The 22,705-nt window shown below is 34.2% G+C and overlaps 3 protein-coding genes and 2 long non-coding RNA genes across 15 annotated transcripts; 2 read left to right on the top strand and 3 right to left on the bottom strand.

Annotated features, from left to right (window-relative positions):
* The first annotated feature begins 784 nt into the window (after positions 1 to 784).
* On the top strand, positions 785 to 7,363 carry LOC111401425. 6 transcript variants are annotated; one of them, XM_023029157.1, is made up of 10 exons: positions 785 to 946; positions 1,097 to 1,166; positions 1,856 to 1,923; positions 3,105 to 3,166; positions 3,734 to 3,815; positions 3,930 to 4,163; positions 4,743 to 4,871; positions 4,957 to 5,018; positions 5,103 to 5,213; positions 6,999 to 7,363. In XM_023029157.1, coding segments are annotated over exons 1-10 (870 nt in total). In that variant the 5' UTR covers positions 785 to 895; the 3' UTR covers positions 7,000 to 7,363. The 6 variants fall into 6 exon arrangements, with proteins under 6 accessions (XP_022884925.1, XP_022884920.1, XP_022884924.1 ...); XM_023029152.1 differs by having other exon boundaries at positions 6,993 to 7,363; XM_023029156.1 differs by having other exon boundaries at positions 6,962 to 7,363.
* Positions 6,372 to 6,954, bottom strand: LOC111401426. The gene is made up of 2 exons (XR_002704008.1): positions 6,847 to 6,954; positions 6,372 to 6,702 (listed from the first exon to the last, which is right to left on the bottom strand). It is a non-coding gene; the product is annotated as an uncharacterized LOC111401426 (long non-coding RNA).
* A 2,991-nt stretch (positions 7,364 to 10,354) lies between the features above and the next one.
* Positions 10,355 to 16,933, top strand: LOC111401422. Of its 6 annotated transcripts, none has more exons than XM_023029145.1 (10): positions 10,355 to 10,516; positions 10,667 to 10,736; positions 11,426 to 11,493; positions 12,675 to 12,736; positions 13,304 to 13,385; positions 13,500 to 13,733; positions 14,313 to 14,441; positions 14,527 to 14,588; positions 14,673 to 14,783; positions 16,563 to 16,933. In XM_023029145.1, exons 1-10 carry the CDS (start codon positions 10,466 to 10,468, stop codon positions 16,606 to 16,608), a joined length of 915 nt encoding a protein of 304 aa, XP_022884913.1. In that variant the 5' UTR covers positions 10,355 to 10,465; the 3' UTR covers positions 16,609 to 16,933. The 6 variants fall into 6 exon arrangements, with proteins under 6 accessions (XP_022884913.1, XP_022884917.1, XP_022884916.1 ...); XM_023029149.1 differs by having other exon boundaries at positions 16,532 to 16,933; XM_023029148.1 differs by having other exon boundaries at positions 14,673 to 14,801; positions 16,532 to 16,933.
* Positions 15,942 to 16,524, bottom strand: LOC111401424. Its single transcript, XR_002704007.1, has 2 exons — positions 16,417 to 16,524; positions 15,942 to 16,272 (listed from the first exon to the last, which is right to left on the bottom strand). It is a non-coding gene; the product is annotated as an uncharacterized LOC111401424 (long non-coding RNA).
* Positions 16,934 to 21,200: 4,267 nt separating the features above from the next.
* Positions 21,201 to 22,061, bottom strand: LOC111401421 (calcium-binding allergen Ole e 8). The gene has a single exon (XM_023029144.1). It carries the CDS (start codon positions 21,931 to 21,933, stop codon positions 21,418 to 21,420), a length of 516 nt encoding a protein of 171 aa, XP_022884912.1. The 5' UTR covers positions 21,934 to 22,061; the 3' UTR covers positions 21,201 to 21,417.
* Between the last annotated feature and the right edge of the window lie 644 nt (positions 22,062 to 22,705).

Raw genomic sequence — 22,705 nt, 5'->3', positions numbered from 1 at the left:
CACCAAAATTCTTGTTCAAATGCTCAAAATATTGGAGAAGATAGATGAAAAATACAATGAATAACAAGATTTTAAGGAAGCAACCACATGGAAAGCACGTCGATGGGTTTTTGTAAATGAATTGAAGGATATAATTGGATTGAAAGGGATATTTGAGTATTTTTTAATGGTGAGGGTATTTTAGATACTTGATCTTATTTGTTTTTTGTTTTTTTGTAAGTGAAGGTTATTTCACCAAAAAATATTGAAGAAAAGTTATTTTACTAATAACATCGTTTGACTAGGCTTTTTTTATCAAATCCCTCGGTAGATGAGGATTATTATTTCTTTTTGCGGGTGGGGTGGAGTTGGGGGTGCCGGGGTCGGGGGATTACTCTTGAAAAGACACTAATTATTTTTGCCTATCACCCAAATTGTTTAACTTTGGACACAGTGTACAGCGAATTAGAAGAGAACTTCAATTCTGTCTAGTAGGTCCATGAGTTCAAAATATTAAAATGTTGGTCCTCTTGTTTACCAATTGGATTTGTTCGATTCAAATTATTTATAATCAATTTTCAATTTAACTCGCATTTGATGCCCATTGAAAAAGAGAGTTTTTGGGGAAATTTTTTTGGCAAATGTGTAATTAAAAAATAAAAATAAAAATAAAAATATTTTGAGTTTCCGTATAAAATATTTTATTTTTAAAAATAAAATTTTAAAAAATAAATAAAATTGAAGAATCATAAAGATATAACTTAAGGTCCACAAACGTACAACAGGGCCCTTCAAAACTAACCGCACATCACCACTCACCCAACTAATATACTCTTTGACCAGTCGGAACAAACGAACTTGGACACACGAAGATACAATTGATTTCTATTAAGTTGTTGCTCGGGATTGAGCGATCATGGGAACTGTCATTGATTCCCATTTCTTGGCCCTCACTGCAATTGTCACTGTAAGTGAAAATTTACACACGCACACGCAAAAATACTCGAGACTCGAGAGTCAAAAGAGAGATTAGAGAACATTTTTATGTTATATTGTACTGTTATATGATGTGAGTGATGAAATGAGTTGTGGGTGCTGTTGTTTTTGAATTTCGCAGGTGGGCTATCAATTTTTCTTCTTTATAATCACTGCACTTCTCAAATTCGATAAAGTTACTGATTTTGCAGGTATTTTCATTCATGTTCCTTCATTTTCCGTTTGATGCTAGCTCGTATGAAACGGTTGAAGCCAATTTTCGTACTTCAATCTCTCGGGAAAATCTATCTTGGCTTTCGTTTTGTAAAACGTTGTTAGTGTTCTAATGTACGAGCTTAGTATCGCACGAATGCTTTCACAGTACAAATGCATGTAAACTATAGAACGTTGTTTGGTTAGTGAAAAAGGGGATTCATATGTTGGACAAATTGTTTAAATGTCTATGCTGCCTCTTCGGATTAGGGGCTCGGAGACAAATTTTGAGCTAATGAAGGTTTTCCTCATATTTATAAATTATAATCTTCCTATTATAAGGGTCTAGCACGTTCTCCACTCATTGTCAGTTGATTTTAATGTAGATGTTTTCGGTCATTAACTGTACAAATGACTATGAACTACGAGATTTTTGTCTAAGACAAAACAAATGCAATAGTGATAAATCTTTTTTGTTTGATCAAAGTAGTAAATGTTGTGGCGAAAGAGTAATGTTAGCTTCCTCGAGTGGGGGAGTGAGGGGAAGGAGAAACGCGCTCAGGAATTCCAAGTTTATCGGAGTTACATTGTTTTCAAGTTACAATGTTTTGAGAAATCATTAGTTTTAATTATAGACTTCTTTAATATATTTATTATGTGGTTTGTTGTTTTGAAAATTTCAATACAGGAAGCACAAATTTTGTTCTACTAGCTTTGTTAACATTGATTGTTAAAGGATCGTGGCATTTTCGACAGGTGACTGTTTCTGCTTGAGCTTCTTATATCACTTACTTCTTTGTGTTTGAGATATTTAACTATCTATGAAGTGAAACATTTTAAAATTTCAAACTAGCCATGAAACTGCTTCATTTTGTTCTACGGAACTTTTTTCTATATCTTTTCTCCCAACTTAGCATATCGTATTTACCTTGACAATTTTTTGAAATCTCATTAAATTACAAAGTTTAGAGGGAAGGAGATACATTGTGAGAAGAAGAGGTAGGAAAAAAAACTTGCTCCTCTATTATACTGGAAATGTGGAGGGGAAGACAATGAAAATCTAGTCTATCCAATATGAAAGCCGTAAAGTGAGAATTTGCCTTCGTAAAAATTAAGAGATGGATAATTGATAACTTCTTCATTAAGCTTCAATATTCTCAAATTTGCAGCAGCCTTAGTGAGATTATTTAGTAGGTAATGGCAAGTTTGAATCATTATTTTGTTGTTTCGAATTGGAGAAGGAAACATAAATCATAATCTTGGAAGACATGGAAATCTACCCCATGTCAATTACAGTTAAGCCAATAATATTTCATTTCGTTCTTTCGTCTTTCTCCGTGTTCTTGAACAACAGATGCTACAATTTGTTTGATTTCGTAGATTATTAAGCAAATGGTACGAAACTTTCCAACTTTTTTGTTTATCAGAAACGGTTATGGCTTACTTGTCTTTTATGAATTTTTATTCGGAACTACTTGAAATTTTGGCGGAATGGTTTTATTCATACAAAATCAACTCAATTATAATAGTACAATCCAACCTATGGAAGGAAAGAAAAGACCATTCCTAACTAAGGGAAGGAAACATAATCCCACCACTACATTAATTCCTAGCTAAACTAGAATATAAAAGAAAATAGAAAACAAGTTACAATAGATTTCCTTGGATTTCTATTTCTACTGAACTGTATCCATTAAATGCTATTTCAATAATTGCTTCTTTTGGTGAAGTAAGGAACTGAAGGTTTTTTTGAGATGTCTCTTATATTGTGTACATGATGCAGCACAATACATGAAAGAATATTTCCGTTGAGCGGTTTAATGCTTCAGTACTGTTTTCCATTTGGTTTTGGCATGAATTGAATTGTGTGCTTGATGTAGCACAATATTTGACAACATGTTTCTGTTAAGTGGTTTGATGTTTCGGACTATTTTCAGGTGGTTTTGTCCTTGCTTGTAGTCGTATGGGGCCTTCGGCTGGGACTGTTTCTATTGATGAGGTATGATTTGGATAACTGTTTATCTATAATTTGAGGACCTTCTGTAGCAGATTGAGTTCTTCTATCAAAAACATTTCTTCCTTAAACTAAGGGAATGATTGTTAAATTGTGAATGAAATTCAGCAAAGATAAATGTTGCACCATTGCCCTAAGCATCCAACAATGCTGCTTGCCACTTTTTCTAACAACTTTTTGCACAGCTTCACATACTTTGTCTCTCATTCATGTTTCTTCAAATCTTTCAGCCAAATTTTATTTAGCGACTCAGTTCTACCTTTCATTGTGAGAAATTTCGTTTTGTTAACTTTAAATTCCTAGTTCAGACGGAGTTGGTCAATTATAAATTTTTTGTATGATATATTACATCATCATGGAAAAATTACAATTATTTACGTCATAATTGTTTTCTAACTAATCTTTTGTTAATTATAATTAAATTTACATAATCTTTGATCCTGATTCATGCCTCTTTTTCTTCAAGTATATTATTGGTTGTAAAGAGATTTTATTTCTGAAATATAGAAGTCATGACTTATTTAAGCTATTCTCTTGTAATATTTGTACCAGGATACTGCAGTGGGGGGAGGATCGACGGTTTGATGAAATGCGCACTAATTTTGGAAAACTCGCTGTTTTTTGGATTTTTCAGGTTTCATGGAGTCTTTTACAGTTATGCAAATAAAGATTTGTGAAATAGAAGTTTGTTATCCTAGTAGTTTGATATTAATTTCTTTTATAAATATATTATTTGACTTTTATGCAGGCTGTCTGGGTGTCGACTGTAAGTTTGCCCGTGACAGTTGTTAATGCAAGTAACAAAAACCCCTCCATTCATGCTGCGGATATTATAGGTTGGATTATGTGGTCCTTGGGTATTCTTGTTGAAGCTGCAGCTGATCAACAAAAATTGGCATTTAAAAATTCTCCAGACAACAGAGGGAAATGGTGCAATGTTGGAGTCTGGAAATATTCTCGTCATCCAAACTACTTTGGCGAGGTTAATTTTTAAAATTTTCTCTATTCTTGCTGATTTTGAAAGCATTATTGCTACTGATTACTAAAGCAGAAAAGAAAGGAAGGTGTTATGTTATATTTACATAATTTTGAAAGACAGGAATCTATTTGTGGCATTTAACACTCTCCACAAGTCAAAGGGTCCAAGTACATGCCGTTCTTGATACAGCATGTAGAAATGTGTTATGAATCATATTGCTGCTTCCAATGCACATTCCTTCAGTGAACTCGCCTTTCATTTTGAAAAATTCTAGCAATTAGTTTCAGATAATTTACAACTGATAATATCAAATAATAAAAATTGCCATCACCATAGGAGTAACAGGGCAGTGGGCGAAGTTGGCTCTTCATTCTGACACAATTCCACTTGATGTGAGGTGTGAAAGTTTTAGAGCTTTCCTTTGAAAATTGTAAGAATACGACAATTGTACATGTTATTGTTATCATGAGAATATATTTATTATATGATATTACAGTTCTTTTTTTGTCAGATTTCTTGTGCTCGTTTTTTCTTGATTATTTATTTAACATGACATATAACCTTAATTTGTTTTACGTTCAGATTTTCCTTTGGTGGGGAATATTTGTAGCTTCAACTCCAGTGTTAGAAAATGCTGAATGGCTTGTCATATTTGGGCCAATATTTCTCACCCTATTGCTTCTTTTTCTCAGCGGCATACCATTGCTTGAGGTTGCTTGCTTTGTATATACATCTATTTTTTATTGCAACTCCAAACTTGATTATTTGCTCACTTTAAAAAGTATACAATAATTAGGAATCAGCAGACAAGAAGTATGGCGGAGTTGCTGCATACAGGGATTATAAAAGAACAACAAGGTTGGTTTTTCATTTTGTCTATCGATATTTCGCTGCCAATTGTTTGGAGAAACACGGTGAGATTTACAAACTCTTGTATTTCAGTCCTCTCATTTTGCTCCCTCCTGCACTGTATGGAAAACTGCCATCATGGTTTAAAGCAACATTTCTCTTTGAATATCCTCTTTATAGTCGGACTTTCCCCCAAGAAAGCTGGTAAGTAATTTTGTCAAGGTATCCATCTCCATCCTGTTTTATTTCCCGTTCTTTATAAATAATTTTGTCAGCTCATGATTATTATTTTTCGCCTTCTTTATATATATATCTCACAAGTAAGAGTTGATTAAACTTTGATGTATGAAAGAAGCTAGAGGCGTGCCATCTTAGGCAATTTATCATCTTCTGGTACTTGACTTGCTATAATTATTTGATAATTTTATGAAGCAGCATCTCTATAAGCTAAGTCATATTCCCTTAACTTGTCCTCAATTAGCATCCCTTGCACTTGTTGGCATATTTTATTCATTCTAGTATGACGCCAAGGCCATCTTAATATCCCCAACTCTATGGTCCGTTCATCTTACGGATATTTTGTCCTCCCAACATTCAGTAATTATCATAAAATAATGTCTTATTACTGTTTGTCAAAAGAGTGTCAAATCCCACAAAATGGGAAAGACGCCTCAGTAACCTTAGTACTACGTTATTTATTGAAACCACTACTCTTGGGCAAAGTATTACGCACTCCATAGACCATACAGGTAATGACTTCCAAGATGGTTTATTACATGCACCCCATACCTATTGATAAAATCGTTTGTAGAGGCATGGGTGAGGTTGATAATGTTCCCTAACCATAACTCCCCAAGGTAAACTCTAGAAATGCCTCTTCGACATGACATCAGACCTTATCTCTTCAATATCATTGTGAACACTCTAGCAACAATTATGAGGAGACAAGTGAAACCACTTTGGAAGTCAAATTAGACAACAAGAATTTGATGGTACACTTGATCCTAAGTGATTTTAACTTTCCTGATACCTTCAAATGAATACTTTGGATGGTACGACATGAACAACACTTGGGCTTTGTTTGAGCCCCCTTTTTTGGGAGAATAAATTTAGTAATGGTGATTTTTTTGGGAGAATGTGACTATAAAATAAGGAAAAGTTTTGGGTTTACGTACAAAATTGTTTTATCAAGAGAATATGTGGTTAAAAATGAGTTTTTAGATAATGAGGCTCAAATAGGCACTTAGTATGTGCCAGTTTTGTAAAACTTGTAGGGTCTACCATGGGATATTTTACAATTTATCTGTATCATCAAGCATCTAGGTTAGGGCTATCACTACGTTGGTCAAGATGAAGCTAATATAAAAGACAAATATCAACCTGTCATTGAAATCAATTCTTAGATTAATACCTAAACCATCAGCAAGGTAAGTCCATTTTTTGAGAGTATATGGTCCCCATCAAAGAGCAAACATATCTTTGTGACCTTCATTATGCTCTTTGCCTTACTTCCTATAGACGAGGCAAGGCATTAGCAGTAAAATCTAAAGGTACCTCCAACCTTACACTGAGTGTGCACCTTGCCTGTTTGTTGATTCTTGACCGGCTAAAACGTAGTCCCTTCAAAATCCATGCTGTTCTTTAGCCATCAAAAGCCTTGCTTCAATCGACATTTTGGCATTTGGTTTGACATCTGGTATGGTCAGAATTCCAGTATAGTGAAAATTGTATAAAAAATGACATTGGGAAACATGCCAGAATTATGAAACATTTTAGTACTTGTAAAAGAAAAGAAAACTGCAAGATAAACACTTCAAATGTTTGGCAAATACCTTACCTGTCTTATTTGGAATTGACAGTGATTTTTGAGTGGAATTAGATTAGTCCCAGTTTTATTATCTGATTTGGAATACAATTGTTTGCTTGAAAATGCTTTTCCTTGTAATGCTCAATTGAGATGCAGTAATTATCTGTCTGTGCAAGGTATAGAAGGAGGCAACGAGGGAGCACTGAGCAGAAGATGCATTAAACACTAAAGAATCACCGAATTCCCTTGAACTCTTTAGCCGGTTTGACGAATAGATCCAGTGAAACGATGTTCTTTTGAAGAATTTGGCGCTTATTTCATTTGTTATACTTCATACTTCTGCACTCCCTTTGGCTGCTGTATTGCTACTAGTTTCATCTGCCTTAATTAATTTGAGGTGAATTTTATTCGAAGTTTAGGCCATACACATTTTGAAGTGATTGATAGCTCTATCAACTGAAATTTACTGGAAAGTGACTCCGTTTTGTATTCTTGTTTTTCAATTTTTTACACGGTATGAATATTTGTGGTCTCTGTGACTTGGGTACATGAGTTTTTGAAATGGTTAATTTATGGAAATATTGGTTTGAATTAGAGTAAAGTTATATTAGGCGCTGTATTTTTATGAAAAATAATAGGAACTCATCATATGATGGGTTACCAGCTAAATACTGCAAGAAATTAATGTCACTAACACAACTAAATAAGCCCTTATTTGGGTTCCCTTTTATTCAAAATTCATTTTCGACCACATTTTTCCGCAAAATAATATTAAATGTGAACCCAAAAATTTTCTTTATTTTTCAATCACATATTCTTCAAAAAGGGGGGAAAAAGTTGCTATTTTTAAATACATTTTCTCACAAAATCACATTAAAATGGAGGTCAAACAAGGAAATATTTTTGCAAGAATATCGAATATTTATAACAAAGACCCTATTATTTGCTCATGAGAATTAATTCTTGACCAACAGATTGATATTGCAAAATACAAAATACCGATTTGGTAAAGAAATAAAACAAGTTAGACTTGTTTGAGACTTATTTTAGAATCAACCTTGTGATTGACGAATAATCAAAAGTTACTTCGGCGAACGTAAGAAAAAAAATATATAGATTATAGAAGAATGTGTCATCTACTAGCAGATTTGTGATGCTTTGAAAGGTGTCAATGCTTTGTAGAGAAATATGACGAATGTTATATCAAGCGTAGAAACTCATGATATTAAACATCTGTTTGTTCTGTATTATTTTTAATATACATTTTTCTCTTTTTTATTTTCAATCACGTATTTTCAACAAATTAATACTACACGTAAATTCAAAACTTTCTCTCAAATTTTTAACCATGCATTCGAAAATATATACTTTTTGTGTTAATTTAAATTGAAGTTTAAAATTTTACCTGTCAAACTTTTGCTTTGAACACCACATTTCTTGAGACTCCTCCAAGTCTCATGCGTAGCGGTATGGTTCATGTTTTTCTTTACACGAGTAACTTTCCGAATTCTGCTTTTAGTTACTCGAGATATTCATAAATTAAATACAACTTTTAACTTTAATGAATTAAATTATTTATTTTCGACTCTATGTATTTTGCTTTTAAATATATATTTTGAAGTTTAATAAATAGTAGCATTTTTTTTTTGTTTTAAAATTTTTGAAGTGAAAGCACTGCCTTCAAAAAATAGTTGAAAATCTTTACATATTTTTTTAAAAGTAAAAATAAATTTTATAAAACTACTAATTTGAGAAGAATTATTGAGAAAAAAATTCTTATGTGTTTGAGCCCCATTATTCCAGTTTTTTGCCAATTTCATTTTCTTCATTGTGTGGCCACATTGAATGAATTGTTCGGTAGTTCCAAGACAAACACCATCCATGATGGAAAACGCTACTTGTTGACTGACTGTTGGAGAGTTGCCTTGGTAGCCAAATCTGATTTCCCAGTTTACCCTTCAAATAAATGGGGGAGGTTATTTAAAAGTTAAGGAATAGTAGGGTTATTTTTGGAAATTAGTTTCGAAAAACGAGGATGTTTTCGACCTTTTGAATTTCAACGTTTTTTTGCAATAATTAAACAACCCTGCCCCCTATTTCGACTTGGGGCAGACGTCCCTCCAATAAGTAGGTGTCACATGTTCCTAACCCTACCCCTAAGTTAGGGCCCCTCCAATAGAGAGGTGCCATGTGGCACCTTTATCTTCAACCCTGTCCACAAGTGGGGACAGGGGGGCTTTATTCATAATTAAAGGCCAGACACAGTTCTGTCCACTTGCAATTTTTTTAGGGTAATCCTCCTTGCACAGGGCCCTGTGCACAGGGTGTGCACAGGGCCTGAGACATGGGGTGGACCCCACAAATGTGTGGGATCCATCCCATGTCTCAGGCCCTGTGCAAATAGCACAACCCTTTTTTTTAACAATTAATTTATTGTTTTAAAATTAGAAAGCTGACAAAAAATTGAAATAGTGGGGCTCAATCTTATTCGGACACCTGTAGTGTACCAAAGATATTCTTACGACCGTGCACAACAAGAGGTACAGTCGCTAACCCCTTCCCTTGAGGGGCCTACATTATAAGAAGTTTTTGTATAAAATAATTTTTTTTTTTTTTTTTTTTTTTTAGAATTCAGGTGTCCAATCTTCGCCTGACTAATTTTGAGAAGTGACGGCCTTCCCTTCTTGTTCGCCATCCAGGTAAATTCGAATGTGGACACAACTTATACATATTTGAACCGTACATTCGGGATGCGATTCTTTTCTCCATAAATCTCCCTTTACAATGTGCGGACAGGACTTTCGGAGGGACGACAAAGCACACCATAACTTTACCTCCATGGGATAACTGCATTCCAACATAAATGTTGCCTTCCAACTGCCGTGGAAATTCGAATCTCCGATACTCTGTGTAGAACCCTCCTGCTTTATCACTGCGCCATTTCAGTGGGGGGCTGTATTGAATAATTTTATATGTACATTATGCTATCCATAAGGGTGTACATAATATACATGTGAAATTTTATGATTAAAGGATTGAAAAAACTATTTTTCAATTATCCAATAATGGGATTATTATTTCTTTTTGCGGGTGGGGTGGAGTTGGGGGTGCCGGGGTCGGGGGATTACTCTTGAAAAGACACTAATTATTTTTGCCTATCACCCAAATTGTTTAACTTTGGACACAGTGTACAGCGAATTAGAAGAGAACTTCAATTCTGTCTAGTAGGTCCATGAGTTCAAAATATTAAAATGTTGGTCCTCTTGTTTACCAATTGGATTTGTTCGATTCAAATTATTTATAATCAATTTTCAATTTAACTCGCATTTGATGCCCATTGAAAAAGAGAGTTTTTGGGGAAATTTTTTTGGCAAATGTGTAATTAAAAAATAAAAATAAAAATAAAAATATTTTGAGTTTCCGTATAAAATATTTTATTTTTAAAAATAAAATTTTAAAAAATAAATAAAATTGAAGAATCATAAAGATATAACTTAAGGTCCACAAACGTACAACAGGGCCCTTCAAAACTAACCGCACATCACCACTCACCCAACTAATATACTCTTTGACCAGTCGGAACAAACGAACTTGGACACACGAAGATACAATTGATTTCTATTAAGTTGTTGCTCGGGATTGAGCGATCATGGGAACTGTCATTGATTCCCATTTCTTGGCCCTCACTGCAATTGTCACTGTAAGTGAAAATTTACACACGCACACGCAAAAATACTCGAGACTCGAGAGTCAAAAGAGAGATTAGAGAACATTTTTATGTTATATTGTACTGTTATATGATGTGAGTGATGAAATGAGTTGTGGGTGCTGTTGTTTTTGAATTTCGCAGGTGGGCTATCAATTTTTCTTCTTTATAATCACTGCACTTCTCAAATTCGATAAAGTTACTGATTTTGCAGGTATTTTCATTCATGTTCCTTCATTTTCCGTTTGATGCTAGCTCGTATGAAACGGTTGAAGCCAATTTTCGTACTTCAATCTCTCGGGAAAATCTATCTTGGCTTTCGTTTTGTAAAACGTTGTTAGTGTTCTAATGTACGAGCTTAGTATCGCACGAATGCTTTCACAGTACAAATGCATGTAAACTATAGAACGTTGTTTGGTTAGTGAAAAAGGGGATTCATATGTTGGACAAATTGTTTAAATGTCTATGCTGCCTCTTCGGATTAGGGGCTCGGAGACAAATTTTGAGCTAATGAAGGTTTTCCTCATATTTATAAATTATAATCTTCCTATTATAAGGGTCTAGCACGTTCTCCACTCATTGTCAGTTGATTTTAATGTAGATGTTTTCGGTCATTAACTGTACAAATGACTATGAACTACGAGATTTTTGTCTAAGACAAAACAAATGCAATAGTGATAAATCTTTTTTGTTTGATCAAAGTAGTAAATGTTGTGGCGAAAGAGTAATGTTAGCTTCCTCGAGTGGGGGAGTGAGGGGAAGGAGAAACGCGCTCAGGAATTCCAAGTTTATCGGAGTTACATTGTTTTCAAGTTACAATGTTTTGAGAAATCATTAGTTTTAATTATAGACTTCTTTAATATATTTATTATGTGGTTTGTTGTTTTGAAAATTTCAATACAGGAAGCACAAATTTTGTTCTACTAGCTTTGTTAACATTGATTGTTAAAGGATCGTGGCATTTTCGACAGGTGACTGTTTCTGCTTGAGCTTCTTATATCACTTACTTCTTTGTGTTTGAGATATTTAACTATCTATGAAGTGAAACATTTTAAAATTTCAAACTAGCCATGAAACTGCTTCATTTTGTTCTACGGAACTTTTTTCTATATCTTTTCTCCCAACTTAGCATATCGTATTTACCTTGACAATTTTTTGAAATCTCATTAAATTACAAAGTTTAGAGGGAAGGAGATACATTGTGAGAAGAAGAGGTAGGAAAAAAAACTTGCTCCTCTATTATACTGGAAATGTGGAGGGGAAGACAATGAAAATCTAGTCTATCCAATATGAAAGCCGTAAAGTGAGAATTTGCCTTCGTAAAAATTAAGAGATGGATAATTGATAACTTCTTCATTAAGCTTCAATATTCTCAAATTTGCAGCAGCCTTAGTGAGATTATTTAGTAGGTAATGGCAAGTTTGAATCATTATTTTGTTGTTTCGAATTGGAGAAGGAAACATAAATCATAATCTTGGAAGACATGGAAATCTACCCCATGTCAATTACAGTTAAGCCAATAATATTTCATTTCGTTCTTTCGTCTTTCTCCGTGTTCTTGAACAACAGATGCTACAATTTGTTTGATTTCGTAGATTATTAAGCAAATGGTACGAAACTTTCCAACTTTTTTGTTTATCAGAAACGGTTATGGCTTACTTGTCTTTTATGAATTTTTATTCGGAACTACTTGAAATTTTGGCGGAATGGTTTTATTCATACAAAATCAACTCAATTATAATAGTACAATCCAACCTATGGAAGGAAAGAAAAGACCATTCCTAACTAAGGGAAGGAAACATAATCCCACCACTACATTAATTCCTAGCTAAACTAGAATATAAAAGAAAATAGAAAACAAGTTACAATAGATTTCCTTGGATTTCTATTTCTACTGAACTGTATCCATTAAATGCTATTTCAATAATTGCTTCTTTTGGTGAAGTAAGGAACTGAAGGTTTTTTTGAGATGTCTCTTATATTGTGTACATGATGCAGCACAATACATGAAAGAATATTTCCGTTGAGCGGTTTAATGCTTCAGTACTGTTTTCCATTTGGTTTTGGCATGAATTGAATTGTGTGCTTGATGTAGCACAATATTTGACAACATGTTTCTGTTAAGTGGTTTGATGTTTCGGACTATTTTCAGGTGGTTTTGTCCTTGCTTGTAGTCGTATGGGGCCTTCGGCTGGGACTGTTTCTATTGATGAGGTATGATTTGGATAACTGTTTATCTATAATTTGAGGACCTTCTGTAGCAGATTGAGTTCTTCTATCAAAAACATTTCTTCCTTAAACTAAGGGAATGATTGTTAAATTGTGAATGAAATTCAGCAAAGATAAATGTTGCACCATTGCCCTAAGCATCCAACAATGCTGCTTGCCACTTTTTCTAACAACTTTTTGCACAGCTTCACATACTTTGTCTCTCATTCATGTTTCTTCAAATCTTTCAGCCAAATTTTATTTAGCGACTCAGTTCTACCTTTCATTGTGAGAAATTTCGTTTTGTTAACTTTAAATTCCTAGTTCAGACGGAGTTGGTCAATTATAAATTTTTTGTATGATATATTACATCATCATGGAAAAATTACAATTATTTACGTCATAATTGTTTTCTAACTAATCTTTTGTTAATTATAATTAAATTTACATAATCTTTGATCCTGATTCATGCCTCTTTTTCTTCAAGTATATTATTGGTTGTAAAGAGATTTTATTTCTGAAATATAGAAGTCATGACTTATTTAAGCTATTCTCTTGTAATATTTGTACCAGGATACTGCAGTGGGGGGAGGATCGACGGTTTGATGAAATGCGCACTAATTTTGGAAAACTCGCTGTTTTTTGGATTTTTCAGGTTTCATGGAGTCTTTTACAGTTATGCAAATAAAGATTTGTGAAATAGAAGTTTGTTATCCTAGTAGTTTGATATTAATTTCTTTTATAAATATATTATTTGACTTTTATGCAGGCTGTCTGGGTGTCGACTGTAAGTTTGCCCGTGACAGTTGTTAATGCAAGTAACAAAAACCCCTCCATTCATGCTGCGGATATTATAGGTTGGATTATGTGGTCCTTGGGTATTCTTGTTGAAGCTGCAGCTGATCAACAAAAATTGGCATTTAAAAATTCTCCAGACAACAGAGGGAAATGGTGCAATGTTGGAGTCTGGAAATATTCTCGTCATCCAAACTACTTTGGCGAGGTTAATTTTTAAAATTTTCTCTATTCTTGCTGATTTTGAAAGCATTATTGCTACTGATTACTAAAGCAGAAAAGAAAGGAAGGTGTTATGTTATATTTACATAATTTTGAAAGACAGGAATCTATTTGTGGCATTTAACACTCTCCACAAGTCAAAGGGTCCAAGTACATGCCGTTCTTGATACAGCATGTAGAAATGTGTTATGAATCATATTGCTGCTTCCAATGCACATTCCTTCAGTGAACTCGCCTTTCATTTTGAAAAATTCTAGCAATTAGTTTCAGATAATTTACAACTGATAATATCAAATAATAAAAATTGCCATCACCATAGGAGTAACAGGGCAGTGGGCGAAGTTGGCTCTTCATTCTGACACAATTCCACTTGATGTGAGGTGTGAAAGTTTTAGAGCTTTCCTTTGAAAATTGTAAGAATACGACAATTGTACATGTTATTGTTATCATGAGAATATATTTATTATATGATATTACAGTTCTTTTTTTGTCAGATTTCTTGTGCTCGTTTTTTCTTGATTATTTATTTAACATGACATATAACCTTAATTTGTTTTACGTTCAGATTTTCCTTTGGTGGGGAATATTTGTAGCTTCAACTCCAGTGTTAGAAAATGCTGAATGGCTTGTCATATTTGGGCCAATATTTCTCACCCTATTGCTTCTTTTTCTCAGCGGCATACCATTGCTTGAGGTTGCTTGCTTTGTATATACATCTATTTTTTATTGCAACTCCAAACTTGATTATTTGCTCACTTTAAAAAGTATACAATAATTAGGAATCAGCAGACAAGAAGTATGGCGGAGTTGCTGCATACAGGGATTATAAAAGAACAACAAGGTTGGTTTTTCATTTTGTCTATCGATATTTCGCTGCCAATTGTTTGGAGAAACACGGTGAGATTTACAAACTCTTGTATTTCAGTCCTCTCATTTTGCTCCCTCCTGCACTGTATGGAAAACTGCCATCATGGTTTAAAGCAACATTTCTCTTTGAATATCCTCTTTATAGTCGGACTTTCCCCCAAGAAAGCTGGTAAGTAATTTTGTCAAGGTATCCATCTCCATCCTGTTTTATTTCCCGTTCTTTATAAATAATTTTGTCAGCTCATGATTATTATTTTTCGCCTTCTTTATATATATATCTCACAAGTAAGAGTTGATTAAACTTTGATGTATGAAAGAAGCTAGAGGCGTGCCATCTTAGGCAATTTATCATCTTCTGGTACTTGACTTGCTATAATTATTTGATAATTTTATGAAGCAGCATCTCTATAAGCTAAGTCATATTCCCTTAACTTGTCCTCAATTAGCATCCCTTGCACTTGTTGGCATATTTTATTCATTCTAGTATGACGCCAAGGCCATCTTAATATCCCCAACTCTATGGTCCGTTCATCTTACGGATATTTTGTCCTCCCAACATTCAGTAATTATCATAAAATAATGTCTTATTACTGTTTGTCAAAAGAGTGTCAAATCCCACAAAATGGGAAAGACGCCTCAGTAACCTTAGTACTACGTTATTTATTGAAACCACTACTCTTGGGCAAAGTATTACGCACTCCATAGACCATACAGGTAATGACTTCCAAGATGGTTTATTACATGCACCCCATACCTATTGATAAAATCGTTTGTAGAGGCATGGGTGAGGTTGATAATGTTCCCTAACCATAACTCCCCAAGGTAAACTCTAGAAATGCCTCTTCGACATGACATCAGACCTTATCTCTTCAATATCATTGTGAACACTCTAGCAACAATTATGAGGAGACAAGTGAAACCACTTTGGAAGTCAAATTAGACAACAAGAATTTGATGGTACACTTGATCCTAAGTGATTTTAACTTTCCTGATACCTTCAAATGAATACTTTGGATGGTACGACATGAACAACACTTGGGCTTTGTTTGAGCCCCCTTTTTTGGGAGAATAAATTTAGTAATGGTGATTTTTTTGGGAGAATGTGACTATAAAATAAGGAAAAGTTTTGGGTTTACGTACAAAATTGTTTTATCAAGAGAATATGTGGTTAAAAATGAGTTTTTAGATAATGAGGCTCAAATAGGCACTTAGTATGTGCCAGTTTTGTAAAACTTGTAGGGTCTACCATGGGATATTTTACAATTTATCTGTATCATCAAGCATCTAGGTTAGGGCTATCACTACGTTGGTCAAGATGAAGCTAATATAAAAGACAAATATCAACCTGTCATTGAAATCAATTCTTAGATTAATACCTAAACCATCAGCAAGGTAAGTCCATTTTTTGAGAGTATATGGTCCCCATCAAAGAGCAAACATATCTTTGTGACCTTCATTATGCTCTTTGCCTTACTTCCTATAGACGAGGCAAGGCATTAGCAGTAAAATCTAAAGGTACCTCCAACCTTACACTGAGTGTGCACCTTGCCTGTTTGTTGATTCTTGACCGGCTAAAACGTAGTCCCTTCAAAATCCATGCTGTTCTTTAGCCATCAAAAGCCTTGCTTCAATCGACATTTTGGCATTTGGTTTGACATCTGGTATGGTCAGAATTCCAGTATAGTGAAAATTGTATAAAAAATGACATTGGGAAACATGCCAGAATTATGAAACATTTTAGTACTTGTAAAAGAAAAGAAAACTGCAAGATAAACACTTCAAATGTTTGGCAAATACCTTACCTGTCTTATTTGGAATTGACAGTGATTTTTGAGTGGAATTAGATTAGTCCCAGTTTTATTATCTGATTTGGAATACAATTGTTTGCTTGAAAATGCTTTTCCTTGTAATGCTCAATTGAGATGCAGTAATTATCTGTCTGTGCAAGGTATAGAAGGAGGCAACGAGGGAGCACTGAGCAGAAGATGCATTAAACACTAAAGAATCACCGAATTCCCTTGAACTCTTTAGCCGGTTTGACGAATAGATCCAGTGAAACGATGTTCTTTTGAAGAATTTGGCGTTTATTTCATTTGTTATACTTCATACTTCTGCACTCCCTTTGGCTGCTGTATTGCTACTAGTTTCATCTGCCTTAATTAATTTGAGGTGAATTTTATTCGAAGTTTAGGCCATACACATTTTGAAGTGATTGATAGCTCTATCAACTGAAATTTACTGGAAAGTGACTCCGTTTTGTATTCTTGTTTTTCAATTTTTTACACGGTATGAATATTTGTGGTCTCTGTGACTTGGGTACATGAGTTTTTGAAATGGTTAATTTATGGAAATATTGGTTTGAATTAGAGTAAAGTTATATTAGGCGCTGTATTTTTATGAAAAATAATAGGAACTCATCATATGATGGGTTACCAGCTAAATACTGCAAGAAATTAATGTCACTAACACAACTAAATAAGCCCTTATTTGGGTTCCCTTTTATTCAAAATTCATTTTCGACCACATTTTTCCGCAAAATAATATTAAATGTGAACCCAAAAATTTTCTTTATTTTTCAATCACATATTCTTCAAAAAGGGGGGAAAAAGTTGCTATTTTTAAATACATTTTCTCACAAAATCACATTAAAATGGAGGTCAAACAAGGAAATATTTTTGCAAGAATATCGAATATTTATAACAAAGACCCTATTATTTGCTCATGAGAATTAATTCTTGACCAACAGATTGATATTGCAAAATACAAAATACCGATTTGGTAAAGAAATAAAACAAGTTAGACTTGTTTGAGACTTATTTTAGAATCAACCTTGTGATTGACGAATAATCAAAAGTTACTTCGGCGAACGTAAGAAAAAAAATATATAGATTATAGAAGAATGTGTCATCTACTAGCAGATTTGTGATGCTTTGAAAGGTGTCAATGCTTTGTAGAGAAATATGACGAATGTTATATCAAGCGTAGAAACTCATGATATTAAACATCTGTTTGTTCTGTATTATTTTTAATATACATTTTTCTCTTTTTTATTTTCAATCACGTATTTTCAACAAATTAATACTACACGTAAATTCAAAACTTTCTCTCAAATTTTTAACCATGCATTCGAAAATATATACTTTTTGTGTTAATTTAAATTGAAGTTTAAAATTTTACCTGTCAAACTTTTGCTTTGAACACCACATTTCTTGAGACTCCTCCAAGTCTCATGCGTAGCGGTATGGTTCATGTTTTTCTTTACACGAGTAACTTTCCGAATTCTGCTTTTAGTTACTCGAGATATTCATAAATTAAATACAACTTTTAACTTTAATGAATTAAATTATTTATTTTCGACTCTATGTATTTTGCTTTTAAATATATATTTTGAAGTTTAATAAATAGTAGCATTTTTTTTTTGTTTTAAAATTTTTGAAGTGAAAGCACTGCCTTCAAAAAATAGTTGAAAATCTTTACATATTTTTTTAAAAGTAAAAATAAATTTTATAAAACTACTAATTTGAGAAGAATTATTGAGAAAAAAATTCTTATGTGTTTGAGCCCCATTATTCCAGTTTTTTGCCAATTTCATTTTCTTCATTGTGTGGCCACATTGAATGAATTGTTCGGTAGTTCCAAGACAAACACCATCCATGATGGAAAACGCTACTTGTTGACTGACTGTTGGAGAGTTGCCTTGGTAGCCAAATCTGATTTCCCAGTTTACCCTTCAAATAAATGGGGGAGGTTATTTAAAAGTTAAGGAATAGTAGGGTTATTTTTGGAAATTAGTTTCGAAAAACGAGGATGTTTTCGACCTTTTGAATTTCAACGTTTTTTTGCAATAATTAAACAACCCTGCCCCCTATTTCGACTTGGGGCAGACGTCCCTCCAATAAGTAGGTGTCACATGTTCCTAACCCTACCCCTAAGTTAGGGCCCCTCCAATAGAGAGGTGCCATGTGGCACCTTTATCTTCAACCCTGTCCACAAGTGGGGACAGGGGGGCTTTATTCATAATTAAAGGCCAGACACAGTTCTGTCCACTTGCAATTTTTTTAGGGTAATCCTCCTTGCACAGGGCCCTGTGCACAGGGTGTGCACAGGGCCTGAGACATGGGGTGGACCCCACAAATGTGTGGGATCCATCCCATGTCTCAGGCCCTGTGCAAATAGCACAACCCTTTTTTTTAACAATTAATTTATTGTTTTAAAATTAGAAAGCTGACAAAAAATTGAAATAGTGGGGCTCAATCTTATTCGGACACCTGTAGTGTACCAAAGATATTCTTACGACCGTGCACAACAAGAGGTACAGTCGCTAACCCCTTCCCTTGAGGTCCCATGTCTCAGGCCCTGTGCAAATAGCACAACCCTTTTTTTTAACAATTAATTTATTGTTTTAAAATTAGAAAGCTGACAAAAAATTGAAATAGTGGGGCTCAATCTTATTCGGACACCTGTAGTGTACCAAAGATATTCTTACGACCGTGCACAACAAGAGGTACAGTCGCTAACCCCTTCCCTTGAGGGGCCTACATTATAAGAAGTTTTTGTATAGAATAATTTATTTATTTATTTTTTTTTTTTAGAATTCAGGTGTCCAATCTTCGCCTGACTAATTTTGAGAAGTGACGGTCTTCCCTTCTTGTTCGCCATCCAGGTAAATTCGAATGTGGACACAACTTATACATATTTGAACCGTACATTCGGGATGCGATTCTTTTCTCTATAAATCTCCCTTTACAATGTGCGGACAGGACTTTCGGAGGGACGACAAAGCACACCATAACTTTACCTCCATGGGATAACTGCATTCCAACATAAATGTTGCCTTCCAACTGCCGTGGAAATTCGAATCTCCGATACTCTGTGTAGAACCCTCCTGCTTTATCACTGCGCCATTTCAGTGGGGGGCTGTATTGAATAATTTTATATGTACATTATGCTATCCATAAGGGTGTACATAATATACATGTGAAATTTTATGATTAAAGGATTGAAAAAACTGTTTTTCAATTATCCAATAATGTTATGCCACTTGTACATTGTGAACACCCTCATGAACATCATAATGTAAATATAGCATAACCCTTCTGTATTTTATATATTTCGAGTGAACAATCTCACATTTTTAGGAGGAGGGGGGTGGGTGGGTATATAATTAATCTGGATATATTAGGATTAACATTAGGCACTTAATTCTCCTATCAAGGCACCACATTTGTTAAGGAATATAAAGAAAAGCATGCACATGAAATAGCAACCACATGAAACACATTAAGGGAAGACCTTGTTATCCTATACACAGTACAACGAACTTCTTCCTATTCTTAAGTAAGTAGACAGAGACATCAATAAGAAGACCAAATTAGAGAAACTTGCACATTTAACACACCAAATTACAATTTTTTTTTCAAAACAAAATAATAATTAAAAATGCAAAAGCTAATTTTTCACTTTACTTATATGTGAATTCCAATAAAAGTCCTCCCATCTCGCTGTTGTGAACGTGAAATGACTAAATATACGGATGAAATCAATATATAGAAATAAGAATTGAAACACACTTTGTATGGATATACAAAGATAATGTGGACAGAATCAATCGAAGAAATAAAAAAAAGAGGTCAGTTAAAGAATACACATCCAACAGATACAGAGCCAATAGTCCATGAACCTAACAGCCCCACCAAAAATGAATATATATTTGTAATCAAAGACCATAGTTTACACCTTCAACTTAAAAAAAAAAAAAAAAGGAGTAGACAGAGATCTCTTCAGTGGAAACACAATAGAAACTCGGAGATCCAACACATCAACATTAATGAATTAATAATGCAAATGCCATTCTCTAATAAACTTTTTCATATTGTGAATTGACTGAATAAACAGATGAAAGCAAGAACGATTAAGAAGATCAAAAAAGTGATAAATCCCCTCCCACCGATTCAGTGGAGAGAAGAAATAGAAAAAAGAGAGATCAAAGCATACAAATCCACATCCTATAAAATCAATAGTAGAGCCTTGACCTAACTATCCCATCCATCTCCACCAAAGTTGGGGAAGAGGGAGAAATCAAATCATACACGTTTTATAGAGTCAATAACTAATGAACCAAATTACCACTACTGACCCCAGAAGGATGGGAAAAGGCAAAAATGCACCGAATGTACATCACAACTTACAGTTTTACTTTTAATGTTGCGAGATTTAACTTAGTAAAAAAATTCCACTTTCTTTTTTACTTTAACCCACATTGCATAACCATAATCGTTCAAGTGGTGACGCAATTTTGACAATTTTAATTCAATTTATTTTCACCTGAATCTATAATGATAATGTACAACAAGCATTTTCCATAATGCACATGGAGTTTTGGTACCAATTTTCTTTTCCTCTTTTAAATTTTCTATTTCCATACCTAATCAAATGTAACAATCACCCTTAGTAAAAGGTTTTCAAGGTGCCATGTACGAACAATTAGGGTTCTCGAACAATTTTTCAATATACCTATCAAAAGAATCAGAGAAGCTGGATTGACAGGGAATTTCTCCAGGGTTTGGGACAGGCCCGTTTGAATGTCTTTTCTGATAATCAAATGTTATCATGCCAATTCAACGCAATATCCACAAACAGTTAAGTCAATAAAATGGCACTGTCATTACATTAGAGTAAAATTTAAAAACATAAATCAAAATTAACCCTAAATCATCAATATCATGGAATTTTGCCCTAAAATCGGAAAAGGCGATATACCAGGAAGAAGCACACAACAAAATCCCAGTGCGCCACACCGCTGTCTATTTCGGTGGCTCCGCTTGGCTGTTATTGCCGCTTTTGTTCGTCATCATTTTCTTGAATTCCTCAAAGCTAACGTAACCATCTCCATCAGAATCAACAGATTTAATCATCTCAACGCAGTCATGTTCGGCGTACCGCTCACCGAGGCGCGTTAGGATCTTGTGGAGCTCGACGGATGAGATCAATCCATTATGATCCTGGTCGTAGAGCTCGAACGCCTCCTTAAGCTCGTTCTCGCCGCCGGAGGAGGGGTAGGGGTCTGTCTCGGCCTTGACGAAGGCGGCGAACTCCTGGACATTGATGAAACCGTCCTTGTCGGTGTCGATCTCCTCCATCATGCGGGCGATCTCCTCTTTAGAAGTGTTGGATCCCAGCGCCTTAAGCGCGCAGGCTAGCTCATCCCCGGATATCTTGCCGTCGCCGTTGGCGTCGAAGCGGTTGAATACACCTTGGACCTCATTCGGTTCTTGGAGGTACACTGAAGGCTTGGAATTCCTGTCCGTGTTTGCTGCCATTGATATTCTTGTGCTTTTCGAATCGTTTAAGCTTTTCTCGTTCCTTGGAAAACGTGAGAATATATAGAGTAAAGATTGAGGGGTTCGGGTGAGTTTCGCTGCTTGAACGGAGAAAGGGGACAGGTATTTTGACGGATGCTGCGTTGGTAGTATGTGTGTGGTTTTTTTTTTTTTTTTTAATTGTCCAATAAAATGTTGACACATATTTTCCAATTTTTAATCCCTATCACCTATTCTATATGTGAGTAAAACACGAGGTACGGAAAATACATCGACAAGAATAATGTTACGTAGCTTTATTAGAGTTATAATTTCAGTTTAAGTGGCGAAGGATGATTGGATAAATAAAAATAAAAATTAAATGAATTATTTAATTTTACTTATTATTTAATATCATAACAACGTCGCAAAATTGGGATTGTAATCCCAATAAATTAAATAGCATTACTCTAACGACAAATACTAGCATATGAAATAAAATATTTGATTGGTCGGTGTCATTGAAAATTTCTATTTCCTAAAGGCATAATGGATAGAGTTTAGTTTGTACTTTGTAAACACGGATCACGTGTTTAGTTGTTAGGGTTGGTTTTTGAATCTAGAGTTTTTATTTTTGGAGTATTTTATTCGAAAATGCTATTATTAAAAGATTATCAATTTAGAAAGTGTAATTATTGATGAACGCATACATTTTGAGTTAGTGAGATATAATCGAACTTGCAAAAAGTACAGATTTACATTTATTTCAAATATCACCAAGTTTGTCATCATT

The sequence above is a fragment of the Olea europaea genome, chromosome 10 (assembly GCF_002742605.1).
Source record: "Olea europaea var. sylvestris chromosome 10, O_europaea_v1, whole genome shotgun sequence".
Lineage (NCBI taxonomy): Eukaryota > Viridiplantae > Streptophyta > Magnoliopsida > Lamiales > Oleaceae > Olea > Olea europaea.
Note: the sequence above shows the minus strand (reverse complement) of the source record. Positions and strands in the feature narration are given on the sequence as shown.